The 16,912-nt window shown below is 40.6% G+C and overlaps 1 protein-coding gene across 2 annotated transcripts in view; it reads right to left on the reverse strand.

The window, feature by feature from the left end:
• The window catches only part of Dnajc13 (DnaJ heat shock protein family (Hsp40) member C13), a 106,230-nt gene that overhangs the window by 23,345 nt on the left and 65,973 nt on the right, over positions 1 to 16,912 (reverse strand). For both annotated transcript variants that reach the window (XM_085827963.1, XM_085827964.1), the window contains exons 32-44: positions 16,544 to 16,698; positions 15,265 to 15,466; positions 13,757 to 13,872; positions 12,906 to 12,984; positions 10,900 to 11,035; positions 8,932 to 9,116; positions 8,458 to 8,532; positions 7,433 to 7,552; positions 6,509 to 6,688; positions 5,096 to 5,263; positions 2,948 to 3,061; positions 1,951 to 2,067; positions 662 to 839 (exon numbers count right to left, since the gene is read on the reverse strand). In XM_085827963.1, the coding sequence (XP_085684089.1) occupies positions 662 to 839; positions 1,951 to 2,067; positions 2,948 to 3,061; positions 5,096 to 5,263; positions 6,509 to 6,688; positions 7,433 to 7,552; positions 8,458 to 8,532; positions 8,932 to 9,116; positions 10,900 to 11,035; positions 12,906 to 12,984; positions 13,757 to 13,872; positions 15,265 to 15,466; positions 16,544 to 16,698 (1,825 nt within the window). The remainder of the gene's footprint in view (positions 1 to 661; positions 840 to 1,950; positions 2,068 to 2,947; positions 3,062 to 5,095; positions 5,264 to 6,508; positions 6,689 to 7,432; positions 7,553 to 8,457; positions 8,533 to 8,931; positions 9,117 to 10,899; positions 11,036 to 12,905; positions 12,985 to 13,756; positions 13,873 to 15,264; positions 15,467 to 16,543; positions 16,699 to 16,912) is intronic.

Consider the following 16,912-nt stretch of genomic DNA (forward strand, 5'->3'; position numbering starts at 1 on the left):
TATTTGAGTAAAACTTGGCAAATGCCAAAAAGCCAAAAATTTTAATAGCACTTCAATATTCACTGAAGAAGGTAAATTAAATACCTTGAAGAAATTTTAACTCAATTTATGTTGTGCAGGGTCTCTCTTTGCTGGCATTAGTTAGAAATGAAGGATGTGTTAAGGTTACAGCTTTAACCTGCACCACACCCATCCAGAAGCAGGCGCTTTGGTGGTGATCTGGAACCGTTTGAATGCCTTTTGAAAGACATTCAAGAAAAGAACTTAAGCCTTATTATTTCATTTTTTACACATCAAAAACTTCAGGCAATTTTTAAAAAAAAATATGAGTATCCATATGCAAATAGTACTGTGTTGCAGAGCAAAGACGCACCATTTAGATCATCTAATAAATAAATCCAAGCATGTAAACATGATATGCCAATCTATACCAGTAATGTGAAACTTCTTACTAACAAATGATGCTATTGCAGTTTATTCTTTCTTAAATAAAAATTCTTCTAAACATGCCCCCCAATGTCTCTCCCTTTATCATCATAACACATGGAGCAGAAGGGCCAGTGTGATTTCCCCTGAGTCTCCACAATCAAACTGAGCATGTTTGGGAACTCTGGCTGCTCTGTTGTAATGGTGGCTCTGAATCAAGGGGACAATCACACACCTGGGTTGTATTTGATCACATTTCTCAGAGCCTCCAAAGCCATTTCCACTCTTGGTAAGCGGTCCCCATGTTGCTCCGACTCCACTTTTGCAGCATGAGTGATGGCCATGAACGTGTGGAGGTACTGGGCCTGAGAGCCTATGTAATCCAACAGACTTGCAGCAAACTCTTTTGGAACCTAAGCCAAACACATAAATGTGTCATCATAAGAGCCTATGCTGAAGGTTTTTAGAGTAAAAGAAAGAACCTCAAGAAGCAGAATAGCTGTGATGAAACTGTAAATACAAGTAAACACTGCTATGCATACAGCACTCCATCAAGGAGTGGGAAAAGACAAAACCAAATGAAATTTACCTAATTTTTTGAGATTTTACACACTTTCACCAGTATCTTGGCACAAGTGATTAGGATATCTGTCCCCTTTACTAATCTAGTAAGAGTATATATAATGTGATTTTTTTAAACAATTATGTTATATCTTTATAATATAAAAAGTATATATAGTTACAACAGAAATTCAGGGGTTAGCTCTCCAATGGCCTTTACCAACCACTTTATTGGCTAGCTAGTGATATATATTAATCCTGTGAATAATAATATACATTATATTTTGGTAAATACCAATTTCAAGAACAAATTCTAAAACAAAGCATTATTTCTCACCCAACTTAGTGGTGAATGTCTGTAATCTTAGGTACCTGGGGGCTGAGACAGGAGAATTTTGAGTTTTAGGCTAGTCTGGGCCACAAAGCAAGACCTTACCTCACATATGTGCATGCACACATCCATACACACACATGTTATGATTTGCTTCTCTCTTTCCAAGCTATTCAATTACAAAATTCTCGCCTTCCCCTCAAGGCCCAAATAAAAAGAGTAGCTAAGAAACAAGTCGCTGCTTATGGGCTTCGTGAAACTCAATTTTTCAACAATCTGACCCATGGTTTCAACCTTCCTAATGCTGCCACCATTTAATACAGTTCCTCATGGTGTGCTGACCCCCAACCATACAATTATTTCTTTTCAAGTTCACAACTATAATTTTGCTATTATGAATCGTAATGTAAATATCTGATATGCAACCCTATGAAAGGTGGTTCTTCGGCCCACAGGTTGAGAACCACTGATCTCGATAAAGAGGCTAATGGTTACATACCTACCCAGGACAACTTCTAAAGAACTCAGCCAGTAAAGAGGTATTAATTCCAATCTGTGAAATGTGATAGAGTCACTAGATCTCAGTAGGTATGATCAACAGCATCAAACAAAATTAAAAGCCAAACACTTACCTCTAGCTGGAAAGTTGGGACTTCATTATAGACTCTAACAAAAATCTCACCAACGATAAGTTCTTTGGCATGTTCACTGTAGACAAATTCTGCCCCATAAGTTTTGTCACAATCACCCTTAAAAAACAAAACAAACAAACAAAAAAAAACAAAGAAAAACAAGATTGTTAGATGTAAGAATTTAATGTCCAGTTTTAAAATCTACCCTGTTTTGTCTAATAATGCACTGAATATGTTAAGAAGGGCACCGACTTTCAGAGAGAGCAAACATGACAGGACACATGTGCCAGTCCATGGCTGGAACAGGCACAGTGACAGAGCGCCTTACTGCTGCTAGATTACCAGGCCTCATCCTCAAGTCTCAGAAGAACACTAGATGAGGCAAGAATTAGAGCTGGCAGAGAAAGCCGACTGTGACATGCTCTTCTCACTCCTCCAGTGGCCACCCAGCTCAGTCACACTATAGGGTGTGTGTGTGTGTGTGTGTGTGTGTGTGTGCGTGCACACTCAGTACACTCAGACTGGGGGGTTACAAGAAATACGTTGAAAAGGACCCAGTTCTCCCAGTGCATTACTATTGTAAACAGATGTTAACTTTGTGGAAGTCGTGACAACGAGAAAATCCTAATGTAGTATTATAGAGATTTAAATACATGTGTGTGCCTGTCTGTGTGGGTTTGTACAGCTGAGTCTAGGTGACTTTGAGGCAGATGTATCAGAGATCCCCCACGTGCTGTGGTTACATGAACTAAGAGCAACTTATAGGGTTAGGAATACAGCTCTGGTCCTCTGAGGAGCAGTAGGTCCTCACAGCTGCTGAGTCATCCCTCGTACCCTAGAGTACGACTTCATTCAACACTAGCCTATCCTTGAAATGCCCAGCTAAGAGGTGGCTAGAGCTGTTGACTAAACATTGAATTGGTGAATAGCACACTGCTTCATCAAGACTCATTCAATCAGAATAAGTCACCTAAGAAAATATAAAACACTAACATACCTTTTTGATCATATTTTCTTGTTGTGACTCAAGAAACTCAAGCAGTTCTGCCCTTGTAGAGTTGTTCCACATCAAATACGGGCTCTCTGTGTTGCTGTTAAGCATCTTCAGGGTCTAGGGAAACAGGATTACTGTTAAGTAAGGGCCCCGAGGGAACAGACTTCATTAGTACCCCTGTCAGTCTTACAAGCTTGCTGATGCTCTCCTTCTTATAGTTAAGAAGGCCTCAAAAGCTGACACTGTCACAGCTCTTATGTGAGTAAATGGGAAACTGGGACTGAAATCTGAGCCTTATTTCAGGCAACTCACCAGATTTAGTTCTGCTTGTGAAAATGCACTATCTTAGGTATTTAGTTAGCATTTCTAAAATGGCCACACCATACTTCTTTCACACACATATACTTGAAAACAAAATCTATGTCTTAGGAAGCACACTCCTAAGAAAGGAAAATAAGATGGGGTGCGGTGGGGGTGGCAGCCTAAATTGCCTGCCTCTGCCCTGACTCAGGCTATAGCTGAGGGGCTCTGCCGGTAGCCGGGGCTTCCCTTAGTTTCTTTTCAACTCTAAGGATAAACCCATATTCCACATCTCAAGTGACTGAATAAAAGTATTTCCAGTCCTCATTTGCGAAGCTCTAGGCCAGGAAGAAAGTAGAGTATGTGTGGTGGTTTTGAATGAGAACGGCCCCTTGGGCTCATATATTTAATGTCTGGTTCCCAGCTATCGGAACTATCTGGGAAGGATTATAGCCTACTCGAGGAAAAGAAATGATTAGAAAATCCTCACTCAGAGATCTGGCAGTTTAAAATAAACATCTCATTAAATATAGATATAAATTACAGAAAGACTTGATTTTGAAATAAGACATTTTAAGACTGCAGACAGTAATCATGAACTTGCTGGTATTTCTGAGGAGGACATTTGCATTCAGCAAAAAGCATCAAACTAGAGAGTAAAAGATCTTGGGACAATACTGCTCACTCCTCCTTATGGGAACTGCATCTCCATATAGACCACCGCAAGCATATACAACAAAACAAGTGAGGGCTTAAACTCTCTCTACACATACTTGGAATTTTAGAAGCCAGAGGACTTTTTTCTTACAAAAGTATCAGACAACAAAAATATAGAAGAAAAACAAAACAAAACAAAACAAACAAAAGAAAAAAGAAAAACCAGTCCTCCGTTGTATGCACCCAGGATGAGCACAGCTAACTCTGGTGTGAATCCACCACCATTAGTTTTTTGACACCAAACCTGGGGTCTGACCTGTTCACTTGCTATCTTTGTTGTTTTATTTTTGAGACAGGTCTCTTTTTGAGCCCAGGTGGGCCTCTACGTAATCTTTCTTTATGAACCACCTAAGTGCGGCATTAAACCTTTTAAAATCTTGAAGCTTCTCTTACCTAAAGCACTCAGCACATTCTTAGTGTAGCTTTATAGTTTAATTCTACAATGCTGTTTTCCTAGATTGCTTCCCAATGCCCTTACAAAGAGACACACATGTTGTGAGGTCGCTGAAGTAGTGCTGATTTTCATCTTGAAATATGTATAAATACTGATGTATAAATACATTTATGTAGCAGTAAGAATAATCTATGACTTATAAGAGACATCTAAACAAACTTGGTCCCTGACTGGAAACATCACTGCAAACCCATTCTTTTGTCTGAGCTCTTTGTGACCCATGGTTGGTAAGAATTGTGGTGGGCTCTGTTACTGAGAAACAAAGAAGGACTGGAGAGATGGCTCAGTGGTTAAGAGCACTGACTGCTCTTCCAGAGGTCCTGAGTTCAATTCCCAGCAACCACATGGTGGCTCACAACCATCTGTAATGGGGCCTGGTGCTCTCTTCTGGTGTGTCTGAAGAGAGCAATGGTAGTGTACTCATATGCATAAAACAAGTAATCTTTTTTTTTTTTTTTTTTAAAAAAAGAGAGAAACAGGAAGCTAATTCTCCATCCAAAGGTGAGACTAAGGTGTGTGGTCACTGCCCTAAACCCTCAATACACTCATCTTCTTAGCTGAGAGAACAAGCATGTGAACATTCAATTCTCAGGTTTCTTAGAGCAATAGGGATTGTCCTGGTCCTTTATTACTTAAAGGACTTTCACAAGTCACAAACCCAGGCTAGCTCTAGTCCATACCTCAGTAGCACTAGCTACAGCTAGCTTTCGAGCAATGTAGGGTGTCAGCATGCCAGCTAAACTCTTCCTTACAGTTGGATTTTCTGGGGTTGCTTGGTCTTCAGGCAAATACCCACCAAGGCGACTCAGAGCATGGACACTGAGTTTGGCAAGACTGTTGGCTACTTCCTGTTACAAAAAAAAAAAGACATTAAAATATGTACGTATGTCTTCTTACATTAGCGACACAATAGAAACATTTTAATGATCAAACTGGAAACAGCCAGCACAGGAGTATCAGATTAGCATCATAGAATTGGCGCATTTGAGTTTTATTTTGTTTTCAAATAGGGAAACCCCTTAGCACCAGCATGTTCATCTGTACCCAATGCAGTGTCTTCAGAATCACTTGAGAGCAGGGAGAAGAGGAAGAGATAGTGGTTTTTTTTTTTTTTTTTTTTTTTTTTTTTGGTTTTTCGAGACAGGGTTTCTCTGTATAGCCCTGGCTGTCCTGGAACTCACTTTGTAGACCAGGCTGGCCTCGAACTCAGAAATCCGCCTGCCTCTGCCTCCCAAGTGCTGGGATTAAAGGCGTGCGCCACCACCGCCCGGCAAGAGATAGTGTTATAGTGCGTGTATATACTCAGCCTAGGGAGCGGCACTATTAGAAGGTCTAGCCTTGTTGGAGTAGGTGTGTCATTGTGGGTGTGGGATTTAAGAGCCTCATCCTAGCTGCTTAGAAGTCAGTATTCTGCTAGCAGCCTTCAAATGCAGATGTAGAACTCTCAGCTCCTCCTGCACCACGTCTGCCTGGATGCTGCCATGGTCCCGCCTTGTTGATAATGTACTGAACCTCTAAACCTGTAACTCAGCCTGGATTAAGTGTTGTCTTCTATGTGCGTTGTCTTGGTTATGATGTCTGTGCACAGCAGTAAAACCCTAACTAAGACAGATAGTAAAGTAGGCCTGACTGCTAGATTCACATGATGGAAATATGAACTATGACTACAAATATAAACCAAAAAATAAAAAAAGATAAAAAAAAAACAAAAATAACTACAAAAATCAGACAAGTACAATGGTGTTGTGGAGAGCTAGTCCCAACACCTTGATATATTATTATACCTCCCCATTATATAAAGTACATAAATAATTCTGAAATCATAAAATTGACTCGAGTAACTGAGAAAATATTATATCACCTCTGTTCCTTAGATTCCCTTCCCTCAAGCACAAGCGGTTCAGAGCAAAAGTGTTGGGCATGGTAGTGCGTAGCTGTAACCCCTGCACTGGAGACTGGAGAGCTGGAGGCAGAAAGGAGGGCAGTCTGGGCTGTGCAGTGACTCTGAGGTCAGAAGCCGTCAACAGCCACCTTCAGACACAGCACCTCTGAACGGCTCAAGCTTGGCGTCCCAACGACTTACTAAAAGTTACCTGCTGGTTTGTCTCTTCATCTTTCTGAATGCCGCTCTCTTCCAATGTGTAATCATAGTTAAACAGATAAACAAGCAGATACCACAAAACCCCAGCCTGAAATAGATGTGTCTGTAGCCAGAAATCCACAGCGAAAGAGCTGACACATTCTACTGCGAGGGCGGCCACCCGTGGGATACACTGCAAGGAGAAGAAAGAACTGACTTGCGGGGTGAAAACACTGCCAAGGAAAACCAGCAACGGGCACAGCCCAACTAGCTGTCTCTTTGTACAAAACATCTCATCGTGTGCAAAGACTCAGACAAGCCACTTTCTTGACTTTCATCTAACTGCAATAAAGCATCAACAGCAGCACTGCTAATACCATCAGAGGTCGAGCTTCACATCAGCATCCTTGTTCCTATTAAACCTGCAGGCATCAGACAGAAGCAGCTGAGGAACTCTGATCAAGTTCCCCAGTCCCAGCTGCCTCATTCCAAGGTCTGTGCCTCCATCCCTTCTACTCAACGCAGGTCTCTCTTCCCAGTCAGCCATAGCAGCTTCAGAGCTGGCTTCTCGGGAGTTTCCTGGGAATCAGCATGGTCTCAGATCTCAGAAGCCTTTACAGTCAGCAGTGACTGGACCACAGGTTTTACAAAGTCCTGCCCTTTTAGATTGGAGTCCCATCCTCTCTGTTCTTCTTTGGAAGTTAAGTCTGACTCATTTCTTCTAGCTATGTCACTCCAGTGTTACCTTTTGTGTGCCAGGATAGGAACAAACCCGATCATGTACAGCAATGTTTCTACAAGAATACTTAGAGATACCAGTGATTTACTTAAAAATGATCTTAGGTAAGCACATGGCTGTAACTCAAGCACTGGCTGTTTGAAAGAAAACCCTTGATGACTGTATCCAGAGGGAACAGGTGACAGGTATGAGCTCTACCTTGCCAAAATACAGCACACGGCAGAGGTCCTTGATGATGCCAGGCATTTCTGTGATCTTCTCCCGGCACTCTTCAAACTGGGCAGCCACACTGTAGCATCTGCTTATGTGTCCACACACCTGCAGACAGCATAAGAGACAGAAGTGGTCACATACGCAGTCCTTATGTAAGACTCAACAAGACACATCAGCACAGATGGGAGACAATGCTTAATATTATATGTGATGCTCTAATATTAACCAGGACATTTTGACTAAATTAGCAGTAATCTTAAGATTTCTTATAGGTGCAGAAGTCAGCATACCACGGACAAACACATTACAGCCTGTTTTTGTGCCACCAAGAATACTTTTGTTCTTTAAAAATGTTAAAAGTGTTATTAAAAACCAATAAACTGCAAAGGATTATATGCCAGAGAATGAAAACCTAACACCTTATGCTTACTCAACTTTATTCTAAGAGTTCATGAGGTTCTTAGTTAAGGTGTTTTGTGCATTTATTAACAGGGCACGATACTGTAAATTCTTCTCACATAAGCCACTTTAACATAGCAGCTACAACTCAAAGCCAGTCGGGATTTATACTCTTAGCCTAGAGAAATGAAGGGCCACACAGAAGCCATGTTCTGTGAATTCATAGTGGGTTTTCTACAAAGAACCAAGCTCTCTCAGCCTCCACAAACAACAGCCAGTTAGTGTACTTGGAGGACAGATGGGGGGGGGGGGGGGGAGGACGACACTGGGAGGTGCAGAGGGGAGTGAGCCAAGAATGACAGACAGGTAAGTGTGTGAAGCTGCTGACTGCTGAAGGGAGCCTGAGGGTCAACACGCTGCACTCCACCTTCTTCAAAAGGAGGAAGGTGACTGCAGCAAGGACAGTTACGGTTCCTGCTGCAAACCTGCCTGAATCATACCCGCAGCCCACCCTAGGGTGAGAGGCTCAGTAGAGTGGGAGTGGCCTGTGTTTTAAGAACCCCCGCTGATATCCCAAGTGCCCATCTATCATGGAGCTTCCTTAGCCTCACCTGCACTGACATGTCACTTGGCTTACTGGAGCGATTCAGGACAGCCACACAGCGACTAAATGCCTCCTGTAACACCTGTCAGGAAAGAAGTATGCCATTAACTCTCCGTTTGACTTGAAGGGTAAAAGAAGCTTTTATAGCAGGGATAAGAGCACACAACCTTTTAATGTTACACGTTTGCTAACTCAACACTAACTCAATTGACATCTGTTAAATAAGCAGGTAAAAAAGGGCCACAGGGCTTTGCTGCCTATTAAAAGCATTCCCAGGCACGACTTTATACTCAACATTATCTTTACCACCTGTGAACTCAGTACTCTCTGCCTAGAATATAGAGACTATGATGCTATGCTATCTTCTGGGTAAAGGAAAAGGAAAAACTGCACAACATTTGTACTGAGACTGTGTATTGTCAAAAGCCACTTAATGTGCCTGGCCAAGCTTACAGATCGGCCGGTGGAAAGTCCCTATTACCTCTAACCCATTCTCTCTTCTGAGCTCTTCAGCGTTGAGGGCTGAGCAGTTGACTGTGTGGAAAGCCAGCTCTGCAGCCGCAGGCAACAGTGGTGATTCTTTTGAGAAGAGGAGGTCATCTGAAGTCTCCATTGTTATGGTCCTAATTAGCATGGGATATCCTGCATATTTATAAGGCTGTAACTCTAAAGTAATAGAAAGACAGTGTTATGGTCACACCAAGCAAGGCTCAGTTATGCTACCTCAAAAAATGAACAGCCCTTCTATTAAAGTCTCCTAGTTCACCTTTCCTTTTCAGTGAGCTCATGTTATGTACTACAGTATTTTCCAGTAAGTTGACTGCACTTGGCATGGAAATAACTGATTTTACAGAATATCTGCTTTCTGCCATCCAGGTGACCTTTGTAAGTTCTTACCGGATTACACGCTGTAAGACACAGCAAGTGGCCCTGCAATCACACGGGCATTCAGCACACAACTCTCGTAAGAAGAACGAGATTCCGTGTGGAGAGCACGCTAGCACTCTGTGATCAGCGTCTAAGAACAGGCTCCCTGCTCTTTCTATTTTACTATTTGCTTGAAACACTTACAAATCCTGAAATATGAACTGTTACTAGAAATACTAAATCGAAAATGTATTAACTATTTGCCCAATTCTGTTCTGATAAGTACAGTTAGAGGTGAAAGCTGTCATCCACAGGTAGTGTTTGCAAAAGAAAAACCTATTAAATGAGGCAAGGCTATGCAAATAATCAGTCATGATATATATTTTTAAATTTATTTTTTATGTGCATGAGTGTCTTGTCTGCATTTATGTATGCATATTTACGCACGTCTGATGCTCTTGGAGGCCAGTACACGGAACTGGATCCCCCGGAACTAGAGGTACGGATGGTTGTTAAGCTGCCACGTGGGTTCTGGAAATTGAACCTGGGTCTCATGTAAGTACAACCAGTCTTAACCACTGATCCACTTGTCTAGCCTCTTGAGCCATGACTTTTAAGCACCTCTGTAATTTCACTTGTAATTAGGAATAAAGTATTTTTATATTTTAAAGCTGATCAATAATTACCTGACTTAAGTTATACTGTTTTAAGCTGACTTAAGAAATAAAGTAAGCAAGTAGGTATGTGTATTTAAAACAAATTTTTCAAGATTTTGATGCAGATTTGTGACCTCTGGAAGCCACATAGCTGAGATGTTTTAAGTACCTGGTCTCTTTAAGACCAAATACACCAAAGCGCATCCAGCAAGCTCTCCTCAATGATCCAACTGCTAAATTCTCAGCTGTCCCTTCCAAATTCCAATCACAACTCCCTCTCATCCCAAGTTCCCCAGACATCAAATGCTGTTCTCAAATCCCCACCATGCGCTATCACTTCCTTCTCTCTCCACATCATCTTACATCGTTCTTAAGCCAACAGGTTATCTGCTGTAAGAAACTCAACAAAGAGTCAAACATTTCAACATACACTTAGATACTCTGGGCTTTTTAACTCTAGGACTACATTTAGACAACTCTGAAATGACACTTATTTCACCGAAACCAGTGCTTTTCTAACTATTTCAAAGGACACAGCATCTTGAGAATAAGAAATAAGAATACATAAAATGGTCTTTAAGTTTCTGATTCTTCTTACTGTCTTATATATAATTTAACGTGCTTGCTGCTAGATGGTAAAACACAGACCAAACCATGTAGCACCACAGAACAGAAGCATCATTGAAAAGGAATAATGAAACCTTGTTGGCAATGCAGAATATTGAAACCCACAGGCAGCAGAAGGCCCACAGCAGACATTGCTTGAGCTCTTCCTCTGGAAGACAACTGCTTTCCTGATCACAAACCTAAAATGCCCAGAGTCCTTTGTAATAACAGTTCCAAATCCGTTAGAATATGTTGCAAAACAAGTAACTCAGTAGATTCGCTAGACAATAAGCCACGAGTTATCATGACAGAGGGTTTACCTTCTTTATGGCGGTTGAAAAGGATGCTCTGGGTTTTCAGAATTAAAATTATATTCTCTGGATCTGGTCCATCCACTATTTTTGTTGACTTGGTACATAAAAATTCATATGCTTTATTTACTTTTTCAAACATGTCCTGTATGTAACCACAGACAATTAGGTTTTAATTGGAATTTTTTAAATTAAAACTAAGACATAATTGGTACTTAGTTATTATAATTTATCAATTTAACTATTTTACCTTCACATTAAGGAATTCATTCCCATTGTCATCTAGCTGGTATACTGTAAGAAGGCACTACACTTTTCCCCCTGAGTAAGTATCCAAGGACTTCAATTTTATGGAAGAAAAATATTTGCATAAGAATTTAAATATCCCATTAAGTATACGTGAACTCACACATACTAAGGGCCTTAGGCATGCACCTTAAATGGCAAGGCTCTTGTCTAGAATGCACAAAGCCCCTAGGTTTAAAGTCCAGCACTGAGTAAGCTGGGCACAGTGATATGCTTCTGTAACCCCAGAGGACAGGGGCCACAAAAGTTTAAGGTCCCTGGCTATATGAGAACTAGAGATTACCTTGGAATATGTCAGATCCTATCTCAAATAAAAACCTCTCCCAAAACTCCAAAATCTCAAAACAAAAAACACAAGAAAATCCCTAAACTTAATATATATCAGAGATTGATTCAACGTAGGAAAATTATTGATAAGAACTACTGTTAATTTTATTCTTTAAAAACTTTTAAGTTTTATTTTCATCTGTGTGCGAGGGGCAGGATAGAGGCGAGAGGAGAACCTGTGGGCTACTTGTGGGTTCATTCTCTCTTCTTACTTTTGTGCCCTGGTTCTGTCACTGACCAGCCAGACATTCGTGGTCTAGCCTCCAGTGCTACTGTGTATTGAGCAATATACCAATCATTGTGTTAAATTCTGTTCTCCTATTTAATCTGCAAAAGAGCTATTTTAGTGTGGACCCTCAGTGTCTTCATAAGGACCCTGCAACTCGGAGACCCAGAAACAAACACTGGTCAGCAGCGGCAGGAACCCTTAGGGAAGGGCCAGACAACTGTCAGTTTCTCTACAATAGTTTTACACAGTATTTTAATATCTAAAGAGTTAAGCCTGCAATTTGACAAATAATGTCAAACTTTCTATTTTAAATTTTATTTTTCTGATGAATTTGGATTCACAAAACAAAGCAATCACAACAAAAACTCATTAAACTAAATCAAAACAAACCAGAAATGAACCTAAAAGCCAGTGTTTACATTTGTGCAAGCAGCATCTTTTTAATATCAAGTCTTCCTTCTCAGAAATACTGTATATTTCCAATTTCCTAATTCTTCACTTAGGATAAGAATTTGGGTGTCAGCCAGGCAGTGGTGACACACACCTTTAATCCCAGCACTTGGGAGGCAGAGGAAGTCAGATCTACAAGTTCAAGGCCTGTCCAGTCTATAGAGTGAGTTCCAGAACAGCCAAGAGAAACCCTGTCTCAGAAAAAAACAGAAGCAAAAACAAAAACAAACCATGACAATACCAAAAAAAAGAAAAAGAAAAAGGAAAGAAGGAAGAAAGGAAGGAGAAAGAGAGAGAGAGAGAGAGAGAGAGAGAGAGAGAGAGAGAGAGAGAGAGAGAGAGAGAGAGAGAAAGAAAGAAAGAAAGAAAGAAAGAAAGAAAGAAAGAAAGAAAGAAAGAAAGAAAGAAAGAAAGAAACCCAAACAGAGTTTGGGTATCACTAGGGGAAAAAACAAAACCAAACTCCATGAACATTAATTATTTAAGCTGTACGGTTATGACAGACCTTAAATAAAGTTTATTCATTATGATTATAAGTTAGCCATTAGAGTTAATTCTCAAACAGAAATGAATAAGGCTGGAGAATAAATTTGCCCTGAACATACTAACCACAGGTCCAGCCCTCCCAACAGCCTGAGAAGCCCAGCCACAGAAAGCAGGGCTGTAGCTCAAGACGGGGTACATAAGACAAGGCAGCACATACCCTTCCTTCTGGGTTCTTATCCGGGTGGTATTTCTGTGCCAGTCTAAAGTAAGCTTTTCTGATCTTGCTTTCATCATGCCTGGAAGGAGGGAAACTGTTTGTAAATACAGTAAGGCACATGAAAAAGGACTTAAATAATCATCTAACATCTATATGTCAGGAACTATATTACTGACCCCACATTTGGAATTGATCATGTAGTAGGCATCCAATTAAATCCAGTAAGATTTACGTAAGATTATATTTTTATGTTATCTTTATAGTGAAATAAAAGCTAAAAGTTCCCTAAGCAAGGCTCAACTTATAAAATTTAATTGCTTATAATATAGTTTTAACGTTATCTATTTAAAAAATATTATAGAATTGTATTTGGGATTTGGTAAAATAAGAAGTATGTTTTAAAATCCAGCAATCTGTCCAATGCCACTGCAACCTATATAATTTTGTTACTCTATCAGTAAGTAAGTAAGACACCTTTACAAAGACATTTATTCTGTTCTTTAAAAACATGCCTACTATGCCACTTTCTCCTACGGTGTACGGCACTATAAAACTTGGCAGGAATTCTAATCCGAACATAGTGTTGTGGGCATACTCCAGCAGCCCTTCCCCAAGCACAGCAGACAGTGCAGGAGAAAGTGTGTGCATGGGAGCCATGAGCTTGGTGAGGGCTAGGTGCACTGCACATTTTATTACTGTTCAAGTAAGAGAATGCGATGGTTACCAACAAGAACAGAATGTCAAAGTCAGTGCCTTGAGTTCCAGATGATTCTCATAGGCCTTGTGTGTAAGTAAGTATGGCTTTTAAAATGGAAGCAGACATCTACTCCTATCATACTGAAATAACTCACAGCCCCTGGCCTATAGGCAGATTAAGCACTTCATAAGCATCGTCTATGGACATCATAGGTGGCTTCTTTTCTACTTCCTTCTTCCAAGCGTCAAGGGAATCTTTCAGAAGCTTAACCTTAAAGACAAAGGATCAAAAATCAGCATCTAGCAAAATAAAATAATTCAAAATATAATTGTATATTTATATACTATCTGTGCTATATAAGTCAATGTTGGCAGCTAGGGCACTTGTTACTGAATTTCCTTCTGTTTAAGTTATATTTTTATTTTTATCCAATGTATCTTAGTAATTAACGTTTAAAGAAACGTTCATAAAACACAGAAAAACCTCACACTTGGTAAAAGATGAAGTGTACTAAGAAAGCAAGCACACTGTGGAACCTTTCTTAAGATCACCTACACATCACTGCTATTCAGACAGTCACACAAATGTAAGACAGAGAACTCACGGAAGCCGCAGAGGGAAGGGAAGAGAGGATGGCTAACACCTATCTCACACCTATCCACTAAAGGAGTAGACAGCTTTACACAGCTGTCAGATTCTTTTATTTATTTATTTTTCTTGATATAGGCCAGGCTGGTCTTGCAATCTTCCTGCCTCAGCCTCCAAATGACAAGGGAACACGGGGGCTCCCTACCAAAGCTAATTCTTTAAAATCTGAAAACCACTAACATGCAAGGTACATTTTCCAATGAATCAGTGACGGAGTTGACATTAAACATCTAGCTCATCAACAAGCTTATAAGTTTCCTATCATTGCGTGCAGAGCTCTATCTCAGCAAGGGCTGGGCTTTTCTTTACTTGGTCTGAACACTGCAGAGGCAGTGACCTGTGGTACCAATGGCAAACATTCTCACATCTTTTAGATGTAAGTTCTGCTACACTGAAAGTAATAGCATGGCCACCCAGACCTACAGCTTTCCACAGATACGGGGCTCCAGGTTAGAGGAATCCCAAAGCCACGCCAGAACTGGCAGAGGGCATACAGAACAGGTCTGAACTCTTGCACATGCAGGAGCTATGCTTACGTGAACATTCAATTATCAGAGCCTCCATTACAGCCAGCAGCCAGCATTTCTATCACCCCCACTTTACAGATGAACCAAGGCTTGGTGAAATCAATGCCCCACAGAGCCGGGCACAGGCCAGGACTGAAACTGGTCTTGGTCATAAAAGATAAAAACTTCCAGAGTTCAAAATCTACGCAAAATGCATTAACAAATGACTCAATCCATATTGCTGAAGAGAGACGCAGTGTCCCTCTGACTGTCTGCCCGTCCCCCTGTCCCTAGCACCCCCACCCTCCCAGAGTCTCACTGCTGTCTAGGCTTGCCATGAACTTTGGTTTTGGCAATCTTCCAGCCTGATCCTCCCAAGCAGTGGGGACTGCAGGCATGCAGCGCTCTGACTATCTAAAAGCACATTCCTTTTTATCACAGAAGGAAAACGCATTCAGAAGTGTTTAGAACTGTTTTTGCAGTTTAAGAAGGAACAAAGTGAACTTACTGGGTCTTTAATTGGCCAATCTGGAAACCGGAGTGTATCACAAAGTTGTTTAAGGTAATAAATATTACAGAATAGTTCATTTTCTAGCTGTGGATAATTGATAACCGGGATGGGACAGTATTGATAAAGTGCTCTTGTATTGCTCTGCAGGCGAGGGGTGAAGTCAGCAAGATGGGCAGCAATCTTCTCTATCATGAGACGCCTACAATCACAGAAGCGTCCAGTCAGGCATTCTGAAGGGTTATTTTACTTAAAGAGAAACATGGGTAATCACACAAGAAAATGACATAAATATTCAGAACTACTCGACTATAAAATGAGACCAAATGTTACTCAGAGTATTTAGTCATGCTGCGTATGCTTGGTCATTCCTACTAAAAGCTCGAGCCATTACAAGGTCTGACGGTGTTTGCATTTATAGCCAGGGACTAAGGCTCACTACTGCCTTCAAAGAAGCTCATTACACGGTATTATTTATTTGGCCCTAAGCTAAGCAGAACTCAATTTGGTAAGAAAACTCTTTCAGGGAAAAGGACTCAGACAATTTAAAAAGAAAAATATTATATACAAAAATTATTTTTAATTTATTCATATACTTACATATTTTTCCCAAGAAAAATGATTGGCATACAGACTGTCACCATTAAAAATGGTGGCCAGCATAAAACAAGCCTAAAGGTTAGCCTATCCCAGAAAGTCAATGATAATAAATAGATGGTACGGAAAATGTAAAGCTGGCCTGAGAACTAAGTGACTCCAAGATCAAATGTCGCAGCTAATAGAGGTGAGGGCTTCCAAAAGGCAGCGGTCACCCTGGATCTATGAACAGCCATGTCTCCCACGGATGGACAAGTGAATATTATACACCGCCATGCACCTCTGTGTCTTGCCTTTTTCTGTGTTTTTACAGGCTTTTCCATGGCAAGTCTTTTCCTTGTAATACAAGACATGCATGCTAGAAAACACTTATCAAAATTCTTTTGGGCATCTCTTGTTTAATCTATTCTATGTATGTAGGCAAAATCTGTGAAGTACGGGCCTATTTCCAAGAATGCAAAAGCTGTGTCTTGACAGTATTCCCTTTAGGGTAACAGGTCATACAGAGGCTCTAGTAACAGTAATTTATCAACTGCTATCATTGATAGCTTCAGGCCTTGTCAAAGCCTATTAGTTGAATTCAAACATAAGGAAACTGGTACGAACTCTTCTTGCAATGGAGAGCAGGCCAGGTGATGAGCAGCAAACACAATACAATGCAGCCCCGCCAGGACTTACTCACCGCATCTCACTGCTCCAGATTGCTTCTGGAGTGTCAAATTCACCAAGGAAAATCTCAGAAAACTTCTCAGGTTCATAATTTTCTAGGTAGCAAACCATTGCTTCAGGTAAGATATGTCCAAGTATACTTCTCTGAAAAATATCTTGTCCTTTAGTCTTAGAAAGCAACAAAAAATAGAAAAAATGTAGTTAGAATAAAATCACCTTTAAAGACTTTGATAAATGAATAATTTGAACATTGTAAGAGAGGAGCACAAGGCCATGCATGGTGGGGCACTCCCAGGGCCGGGGAAGATAGATCTCTGTGAGTTCAAGGCCAGGTAGCCAGGGCTATGTAGAGAGACCTTGTCTCAAAACTCACAAACAAACA

The sequence above is a fragment of the Mus caroli genome, unplaced genomic scaffold (assembly GCF_978045245.1).
Source record: "Mus caroli unplaced genomic scaffold, Mus_caroli_1 scaffold_11, whole genome shotgun sequence".
Taxonomy (NCBI): Eukaryota; Metazoa; Chordata; class Mammalia; order Rodentia; family Muridae; genus Mus; species Mus caroli.